The sequence below is a fragment of the Lolium perenne genome, chromosome 3 (assembly GCF_019359855.2).
Source record: "Lolium perenne isolate Kyuss_39 chromosome 3, Kyuss_2.0, whole genome shotgun sequence".
NCBI lineage: Eukaryota > Viridiplantae > Streptophyta > Magnoliopsida > Poales > Poaceae > Lolium > Lolium perenne.
In genome coordinates, this window is record NC_067246.2 from 97,910,715 (window position 1) to 97,921,202 (window position 10,488).

At 46.8% G+C, this 10,488-nt stretch overlaps 1 protein-coding gene across 1 annotated transcript; it reads right to left on the bottom strand.

Annotated features, from left to right (window-relative positions):
• Positions 1 to 8,407: 8,407 nt before the first annotated feature.
• Positions 8,408 to 9,559, bottom strand: LOC127339501 (uncharacterized). The gene is made up of 2 exons (XM_051365347.1): positions 8,882 to 9,559; positions 8,408 to 8,749 (listed from the first exon to the last, which is right to left on the bottom strand). Exons 1-2 carry the CDS (start codon positions 9,557 to 9,559, stop codon positions 8,408 to 8,410), a joined length of 1,020 nt encoding a protein of 339 aa, XP_051221307.1.
• Positions 9,560 to 10,488: the final 929 nt, after the last annotated feature.

The window sequence follows — 10,488 nt, forward strand, 5'->3', positions numbered from 1 at the left end:
CTTGTCCTTCCGGACACAAGCAAAGACTTCGTTGTCTATTGTGATGCCTCTCTCCAAGGGCTCGGATGTGTGTTGATGCAAGATGGCCATGTGGTGGCCTATGACTCTCGACAGTTGAAACCACATGAGCTCAATTATCCTACTCATGATCTCGAGCTTGCAGCTGGATCCATGCTCTTAAGCAATGGCGACCTTACCTTTATGGTAATCGTTGCGAGTTGTACACAGATCATCAAAGTCTGAAGTATCTTTTCACCCAGCCGGATCTGAATATCAGACAGAGAAGATGGCTAGAAGTCATAAAAGATTATGACTTGGGTCTCAACTATAAACCCGGCAAAGCCAATGTTGTTGCTGATGCGCTAAGTCGGAAGTCCTATTGCAACAATCTGATGGTTAAGCAGGCGCAACCTTCTCTCTATGAGGAACTTGCAAAACTCAACCTTGAGATTGTTCCTAGTGGATACCTTGCTAATCTAGAGGTGAAGCCCTCTCTTGAAGACCAGATCAATAAGGCTCAGAAGCAAGATTCTGGCATTACCGAGATCAAGAAGAACATTGCTAGCGGAGTTGCTAAATGTTTCTCCATTGATGATCAAGGTACCGTTTATTTCGGTAAGCATCTAGTCGTGCCGGATAAATCGGATCTCAAGGAGCTAATCCTTAAAGAAGCTCATGAATCACCACTCTCCATCTATCCTGGTAGTACCAAGATGTATCAGGATCTTCGCCAAAGATTCTGGTGGTCTGGGATGAAGCAAGAAATCGCTAAGTTTGTTGCTGAATGTGACGTTTGTCGTCGCGTAAAAGTTGAACATCAAAGACCTGCTGGCACTCTCCAACCTCTATCAATTCCAGAGTGGAAATGGGATGAAATTGGCATGGATTTCATTACTGGTCTCCCCAAGACCAAAAATGGAAGAGATGCTATATGGGTAGTCATTGACCGTCTATCCAAGGTTGCTCACTTCCTTCCTATCCGAGAAGACATAAAAGCTAGTCAACTAGCAGATCTGTATATCTCACGGATAGTCACTCTTCATGGTGTTCCTAAGAAGATCATCTCTGATCGTGGAAGTCTTTTCACCTCAAAGTTCTGGGCTAGCTTTCAACAAGCTATGGGAACTCGTCTTTCCTTCAGCACAACCTATCATCCTCAAACCGGTGGTCAAACCGAAAGAGTGAATCAAATTCTTGAAGACATGCTCAGGGCCTGTGTTATATCCTTCGGTAAAGATTGGGAAAAGTGCCTTCCATTTGCCGAGTTCACCTATAACAACAGCTTCCAATCTAGCCTGGGCATGGCACCTTTTGAAGCTTTGTATGGCAGAAGGTGTAGAACTCCTTTGAACTGGTCTGAAACTGGAGAAAGAAAGTTCTTTGGACCAGATATAATCAATGAAGCAGAAGATCAAGTTCGCATCATTCGCGAGCGTCTGAAAACTGCTCAGTCACGTCAAAAGAGCTATTATGATCGCCATCATCAAGAAGTGAAGTATGAAATTGGTGATCAAGCTTATCTTCGGGTCACCCCTCTCAAGGGTGTCCGTCGCTTCGGTATCAAAGGAAAACTAGCACCTCGCTATGTTGGTCCTTTCCGCGTCCTTGCCAAGCGTGGTAACGTTTCTTACAAGTTGGAGTTACCTTCCAATTTTCCTGAAGTTCATGATGTCTTCCATGTGTCTCAACTCAAGCGTTGCTTCAAAGATCCTATCCGTGGTGTTGATCACGAGACTCTTGACCTTCAAGAGGATCTAACTTATCGAGAACGTCCTGTTCGTATCCTTGATGAAGCCGAGCGTAAAAATCGACGTCAGAGCATCAAGTTCCTAAAAGTTCAGTGGTCTAATCATTCTGAGCAAGAAGCAACCTGGGAACGAGAAGATCGTTTACGATCTGAGTACCCTTCCTTCTTTTCTAAAATCAAGGAATATCGAGGACGAGATTCTTGTAAGCGGGGTAGAGTTGTAACATCCCAACCTTGTGTTTATAAATAAATGAGTGTTCATGAGCATTGCATGCATGTAGTTTGAATTTGAGCAAAATTTGCATCTCAATTTTCAATTATGCAAATCCCTCTGTGTTTCTTCCTCCTTCAAATCTTGCAAGTTTTTAATACTAAGCAACATGGTTTTGTTGTTCTTTAATAAGCCATGTGTGTTTAGAAAATTATCTGAAATTTGAGTTCCCAAATTCTATCCAAAAACAGATTTGAAATTTGAATTTTGAAAAGAGAAAGGAAACTAGAAAAAAAAGGGGAGAAACCCTTCTCTCTCCCTAACCTGGGCGCAGCCCATCTTCTTTTCTCCTTCCCTCCTCCCTAACCTGGCCCAAAATGGCCCAGCTTCTGCCCAGCCAGCAGCCCACCCCCAGCCCAAGTTTTCCCCAGGGGGGTTTTCGCAAAATCATCTTCTTCCCCGCGAAACCAAGTAGGAGCTGGCGCACGCCCGGCCGCTCGATGGCGCCGGCGGCCCAGATGCTCCCTGCCGCCCCCCGGCGGCCATAAGTAGCTCGCCACCGCCGCCCCTAACCCTAGCCCCGCATTTTCCCCCTTCCCCCGCGCTCTCCCGCGCCTCAGAGAACCCTAACCCTACCCTACTGCCGCCCCGGCCTCCGGCCAAATTCGCCACCGGCGAGGCTCCCAGGCCGTCGCCGACCTCTCCAACGCACTCACGGTGAGCAGGTGAACCTCCCAGTGCCCTCGCCTCGCCCCCTAACCCCCTGTAGCACCACCGTCGCGCGCCACCTGCCCCGGCCGCCGCATTCCATCGCCGCCGGCCGTGCTCCGGCGACTAATCCGAGGCGGCGCCGCTACCTTTCGGCTCGCCTCGACGAGCTGCGTCGTTTGCGCCCACGCACGCACGCTATTGCAGCCCGAATCGCCGGATTGCAATCCGGCCGAGCTCAATTGTGAGCTCATGCCGCCATAATTGCTTTTCTTATTTTCTGTAATTTCTGTATTTCTTTAATTAGGAAATAATATGATAGGTGGACCCCATCTGTCAGGATTTTAATAATTAGGAAATATTTTAGAAAAGAATAAAATTATGACAAGTGGGTCCAAATTATTAAACTTTTATTATTTTTTGTATAATTTTCAGAAATTGATTTAAAATGAATTAAATCCTGGAAATTCATAAGTAATTCATTTTAAATCAGAAAAATATAAAATTATATATCAAAATGATCAGAAAAACATTTCCTAATTGTTTATCCATGTTTCATACATGTTTGAACCAATTAAATGTGAGCCTTTGTAGAAACCCTAAATCGACCCCTCTCTTATGTCGGAATCGATGCTGAACCCCTCTTAATTTCCGTCGATGCACCTAGGGTTACTCGAACCCCTTTAATATGACATGTCATCATATTGTATGTGCATTGCATTATACCATGTCTTGATTGTGCTCTTCCTTTCCGGTGTTTGGTTCTTCACGATAGGGACCGAACGCGAGCCTGAGATCAACGCCACCGAAGAGCAGCACCAGAACAACGATGGACAAGGCAAGCCCTAACCTGGTTCATATATGGTTTCGAAATGCTTTACTTCTGGTTCTTACATATTGCATCCGCTTCAAATATGTTTTATCGGCAGTTGTAGATATCCTATGTGTGCATATTCCATCCTTGTAGCCTGTGAGATATCGATCCACCGCTCCCAAAGAAACTAGGTCTGAGCTTGTTCGCATCGCTAGAGCCGTATATGTGTTATGCTTAGCCATGCTTAGTTGTTGAAGTCTGATCCATCCGGTTGATGAATCAGAGCTACGAATGAACCTAGTTTGATAGGATGACGTGGTAAGATCAGTGATGATGTTAATAAACATGCTAAAGGCTTGGATGGGCCGCCACATGGGGATGTGGTGATTTGACTCATTCTCGCCGATACTAGGACCTGAGTTCTCGCCTTCGGAACCAAGACTGAGCGTACAACCACACGGGGCCCATGGGAACCCCTTGGCCCTAACTTACCTAGCTTACCCATGAGTCAATTAGTTTGCGAGTTTCATTTGCCATACGCATGGGGGAAAGGTGGAAAAGGTTTTCAAAGTGCATCATACAGGGCGTGGCTAGGGTGAAGGATGCTGGAGGCATTGAACTGGATCCCCTGCACACAATGACCGGGACAGCCTCGGAGAATGGCTACCTACGATGACGGAGCTCCCCAGTTAGTTTGACTCATGGAATAGGCGAAGTAAGGGAAAGGTTTTGGTCGACCACCCTCTGCCAGCACACCAAGGAAGTGTGTTAATCTATAGTGACATTAAGAGTCGGTCGGCGCGTGTGGGTAAAGTTGTACACCCCTGCAGGGTAAATCTTTTCGAAAAAGCCGTGTCCACGGTTATGGACGACTTGGTGATGGATTCTGTGATCATAGACAACTTGAACCTAATCGTAAAACTTGCTGTCAATGTGTGATAAGGATCCCTTCTCAGGGTGTCGAGGGGGTGATCCTAGGTGACAGGTTCAGGTGATGATGAAGATTCGGTGGATTCAACATGATGATCTTAGAGCTATAGTTGATATCGCTCTCTTATCCCTTTTGAAAATGGTCTGAGTAGACGAGCTTCTGCTCCCTCCTGTTTACAAAGGAAAACTGGCTTTACGCAAAATAAGCTCCACATAAAGCCTCGCATACCCGCTTTGCTAACAGGTTGTACTAAGTCTTGCTGAGTCCCTGTACTCAGCCTTGCATGCTTTGTTTCAGAGGAAATCCTTCCAACTGATGATGGCTTCTACCTTGACGTCGACGAGTAGTTCGGAGTTCCTCAGGCGGCAGCCTGCGACTTATGGGCTGGGACGTCGCCTTATGTTATGGCCTCTTAGGCCCTTTGCAGTCTTGTTATCTAGATAACATAATTTTCTTTCCGTTGCTTGTTGAATTGTGGTCAGTGACCTCTGCGTGTAATAAATTTGGATCTTAACTCTGCCAAGAGATGTAATATATTTGCTTTCAGTCGTAGAGTCACTGTTGTGTTACCGATTCTCACCCTGTAGGCCCTAGAGATCTAGGTTAGGCTGATGCCAGATGTGATATCTGGGTTTGTCTAGCCCTGACCTCCGGGGTCGCGACATAGACCAGGGTTAAGGTTTCAACTGCAACTATGCATACATATATAAATGAAGCTAGTATGTGTAAAAAATAAAATAGAGATAAGAGATTTGTGAGTAGCACATCCGTAAATACTCTTTCCCCTAAAGCCAGAGGTGACAACAGCCTAATGGTCCAACCATTGTCTACACAGCCGCAAGCAACAACAGGACCAAAGACTTAAGCTAGATGATTGTGATATGATCCCGAATGAATCACTAAACATGCACCGTTACTTTCCCCTTTCCGTCACTGAGGTTTCGCGGTAGCACGCCGTTCTCCACTCATCCCACCTCTTCCCTTGATCAACTCGAATGTAATGGGTACCTGCGGATCATCAACACGAGGCAAAGAGACAAGGATACTAGATTGCAAAACTCATATTCAATCCTTACACATATCATAAGATTAGATGCACATGAACGCTGCGAGGATTTACCCGAACCCACATCCTGTGAGGACTACTCACACATAATATCAAGATCAAATACAAAAATATAAATCATTGTGCAAAGTACTTAGATTGAAATCACAATATTCTTACAATGGTCGCCAATTCTCAAGGAGATCTCTATTACAATGGTGATGGCTATGGCTATGGAGAAGATGGGAGATGGAATGGATGAGCTATGGTGATGGATCTCCATCGGTGTGGTGCAGATGGATCTGGTGGATGGCGGCTCTGTTTAGCGACGAATGGCTCTCTTTTCAGCGTCGGTCCTTTCACAACTTTTATAGTGTTTGACCTCGGGAACGCAGCCGCAGGTGGTACGGGCGGACGGTACGGGCGGGGTTTGCCTATACCGATGCACGTTAAAGCTACATGAACCGCCTTTCCGATTGTAGTCAACTTTGCCATGCTCTTGGCGTGATTTTCTTCAGTAATTTCATGTCCATTTGCCATTATGACGTGATTTCCTGCACATCATCCAAAAATAGAAGAGATTGCACATCTTCGCATTGATTAGGCATTAGTAGAAATTTGAGAGGTAAAATTAGTCAATTTCTTAACTTGGCTAAGGGTATAAACGCGAGAAAATATAGCGTATTTCACAGTCATCAACTTCCCCAAGCTTAAACTTGATCGTCCTCGAGCAAAAAACAAAGAACCATAAGAAACTTGGCGTTTAAATCAAAACAACGAGAAAGCTAAGTCACTTACAAGTGGTAACCTTATGAGTCCAACACTTCCTCCATTTGAAAGATTAGCATAGTTAGAGAAGTGCCAAGAATATAGTACAAGCATTGGTAACTCGAGGCAATCACAATAAACATTATAAGTATGAATAGCTAGTTGTGGAAACAATTACTCTAGATTAAGTAGTTAACTCTCAGTTTGCCAAGGAACACTGAAAGTTTATTATCATCAAATTAAGTATGAGCATTCATGTCTAAATAGTTATATGTGAAGTATCTTAATTACGCCCACATCAATCGATCAAGCATATCAAAACACTTACTATCCATTCATTGCCTTTCAAGAATATATTCATCTAATAGCAGCGAGTCCATGCCAAGACTTGAGAAGTTATATCTTTCGGATTCCTTTGACAGTTTCCGTAAAAGTCATGAATGACCTTGTAGGATTGTGACAATCATGGGGCCCAGTGGTGCTAGTATCCCAAGAGTGTGTGCAACAGTCCTGTTGACACACATAAAGCAATATCAGACACTAATGCATATGTTGACACGCTTAAAGCAATATCTCGTATTTATATACAACCTTACATCTTGGCATGCATCTCAGCTACCACTAGATTTCAATTCCATCAAACAACTCATATCAAAAGTATTATAAAGTTTATCACAACATCTATGGAGGTAAAGTATCTTCAAAGTTAAATCCTTAAGACAATTGGTCATCATACAACTCATAATTTAAGACTTCTTGTTGTTGTACTTGTTTGGCAATATTATTTCCAAACCTAGACTCGGTTAAGAACTTTCACAATTAACTAAGCATACAAATAAAGCTCTACTCCAATTGTTTCAAATCACTCCCACTGGTACAATATCTTAACGGAAGCATCGAGGGGGGAGGGCGGAGGTCAGGCCATGACCACGCCTCCAAGAAGGAAGTGGCACCCGCAAGCATTTCCGTGGCTAGCAACGGAAGCACCGAGCAAGGTTTTGACCCGGGCACATACCTTCCCTAGAGAAACGGACACAAGCAGAGAGGATGAAACTACTACCGCAAGAAGCAACACTGTCACCGGTGAAGGAGAGTGTTTCCCACCACCGCAACACCACCCAAGCTCGCCAGATCTGAGACCGAGATGGTCAAGACGAGGCAGAGCAGGGGAGTTGCCATCACCGGAGCAGAACTCCGGCCACCACCGGCCCCGGTGGAGGAGCACCACGACGGCCAGCCTACCGGTAAGAACCGGAACCGAGCAGGCGAGAACCAGGCCCAGCAAGGCCCGCCCAGGCCCATCTGGGCTGGCACGGGCGCCGATGCTAGCCACCACACGCAGCCGACCGCCGCCTCGCCGAGGGCCTACCAGGGCAGCAACGAGTAGCCACATGCGCAGTCGCATCCTCTAGGACCGCATCGAGCAGAGCTGCTCGAAGGAAACCGCGATGTGCGGCCCAGCCTTCACAACGAGCGTTCCCCCAGCCCCTTTGGAGGTGAGGGCGTCCGCCGCCACCGCGGAGAAGGCTCGCGGCAGCGGCGGCAGAGGGGTTGGTGGTGGGGAGGGCCCATCAGCGACGGATCACTAGGGTTCCCCCGAGTTGCCCCGTAAAACAAATATACCGAGTGATCAAGCATTCATGTGTTATTTGTGAATTAATTTGTGGAAACCGAATAGCCCTACTAAATTATAACAAATTCACATGAGCGGATATAATATGAAAAAGTCAGAGTTACAAGTATAAACCTGCTTTCTCCTAGCATGAGTGAGTACAATACCATATTTCAGAATCATGAGGCTTCTGTTGGCCGCTCCTCTTTACCATCACCATTGTATTTCGTAACTTTAATCCACATAAGTGGCTTTAGCTGCACTTTCCAATAAATTCCATAGAAATTATGCCCACCCTAGAAACACCATATAACTTACTCAAGTACATATATTTACTGCAGCTCGGAACAGAGGAACTGAATGAGTGATCATACAATATTCTCCAAAATGAAAATATGACAAAAAATAATCAATTAATCTGAACAGGAATTGCTTGTTCATCAGCACTTGACAATCACAACACATGTTTGCCCATGAACATACATCAAAGATTCAAAGCTAGTCTACAATCGATCGGGGAAGAGCAGTACATGCACGGAGAAATCGATCATAGGCTTTTGTCTAGTACCAACTAAACAATCTGGTAGACTAGCTTCTCTACCATCTGCTGGATGCAGATCTCGCAGTCTGCCTTGGAGCACTTGGCCATCACGTGCGACAATGTAGTATCACACGAGACGAACGCCGGCGCCGGCGCCGGTGTAGAGGATGCCACCATCAGGTCCATGTCGTCGTCGCCGAACAGGCTCGCATACGTGACCTCCTCGTGTTCATCGTCAGCCAGTCGCTGCTGCTGCGTCCGGCATAACTCTTCAACGTCGACTATGTCGGTGAAGAACCCGGCCGGATCCACGCTCCCGTCGTCCACAGCTCCGGGGGGCATCACGTCGTCTTGGTCGGAAAGCAACCAGCGCTGCATGTCCTGAAGCATCACGGGCTCTTGGAGGTCCTCAAATGCGACATGGAATCTGCCATCGTCCTGCTGACCTAATTCTTCAACATCTTCGAGTATGCCATTGCCAGCGGAGAACCCGGACGGATGCGCGCGGCTGTTGTCCAGTGCTCCGGTGGGAAACCAGCGCTCCATGTTCTGAAGCTCTTCCATTTCTTGGCGCCGCGGGGTTTGGGGACGTGGAGCGTCCGGGTGTGGATCGTTGCCAGCCTTCCTCTTGTTGGAATCCGCCATGGCCTTCATTACTGACTCGTATGTAGTCTCCCTCTTGTGGCGTGACACGCAGACCATGCAGATCACCAGCCCAGCAGCGTCGTCGTCGAGCCGGAACTCGGTCATGCACCATCCGAGCCTGGTTGGCGAAGCTCCCGGCGACTCCTTGAAGACGTAGTTGAGCTTCCGCTTGTAGCCAACGAGGCTTCCGGTAGCGCCGTCAACAACGGGCTTCTCTCCACCTTCCGAGTGCCATGTGTAACCCTCGCCGACCGCGCGCTGCCGTCTCCCGCCGCCGTTCTTTATCCCGTGACGTCGCGCCGGTGTGAAGAAGTACCAGTGGCCCCTTTTCCCGTCGTCCTTGTCGGTTCCCGGCGCGTGCTCGCGCTTGCCGACGAGGATGTCGGGTGAGACGGAGTAAGCGTCGAATTCATGGATGTTACAGCCGCTGTCGATCGGCAGTTCGGCCAACTTTGGACGGAGGAACTGCTCGATGAGAACGTGATCGGGCGGGAAGAATTTGGTGGGAGGAGCAGGGCTATCTTGCGCGGACGCCATGGATCGGCTGCTATGCGATGCTAGAGACGAAGAAGTATTGGAAGTAGAAGCCGCGCGTGCCTCCGTACATGCGCCCTAGGCCGGTCTAGCTTATATCTCCACACATTTAGCAAAGTCTTGATCGGACTGTAGCTCATCAATCCAAAATGGAAACGGAGTGCATGCATATGCATGGCGTCGGACCGAGCGAGTAAAAAAATTGGTGTCTGATGATGTACCGTCCGGTTCGTATTCTACTCGTGTAAATATACGTGTACTACGAATCAATGGAATCAAATCCAAGACTGAATCGAACTGTAAATATTGGTATAATGCCGTCGGTCCTCGGACTGTAACTAACGCGCGCGCGTGCCGGCTGACTTGAACATCACGTTTGCCCGATGGACTCAGACTCATCTCAAATATCACACGATCAAGAATATACACGGGACACTGCTGAAGATCCATCGGATGATAAATTCGTTCCAGCCTCATGCTTCCTTGAGCGACACGTGTCTACTTTCAGCTAAAATTTGGTTGTTGCTTCCTCGCAGCAAAAGAAAATTCCCTATTTTGCTTCATTGAAGTAAAAAAACAGTCCGTCTAAAAAATATTTATTAAACATGGAGCTCGTCGGAGCACCTCAGAGACTCACCAGAGACTTCGCCGAGAGTTCGTCGGAAACCTCGTCTGAGCGCCATACTTCGCCGGAGACTCGCCAGAAATCTCGTAGCAAAATGTATGTACTGAAGTAGCAAAGAGAAGAGCAATTGGAGCCAAAAGAAAATTACAATTGTAGAATTGAAGCTTCTTGTGCTGTTGTAGCAAAAAATCGATCGCGTAGGAGCCATCTCCGTAGATCTCGTAGCAAATAAATTATACTAAAGTAGCAGAACCACAAAACAATTGAAGCAACATAATAAAACTATTGTAGCACTGTTGTAGCATTT

Coding starts and splice junctions, on each gene's coding strand:
- LOC127339501 (XM_051365347.1), bottom strand. CDS start 9,559: ATGGCGTCCGCGCAAGATAGCCCTGCTCCTCCCACCAAATTCTTCCCG. Junction 8,750..8,881: donor GAGCACTGGACAACAGCCGC/GCGCATCCGTCC, acceptor CAGGACATGCAG/CGCTGGTTGCTTTCCGACCA.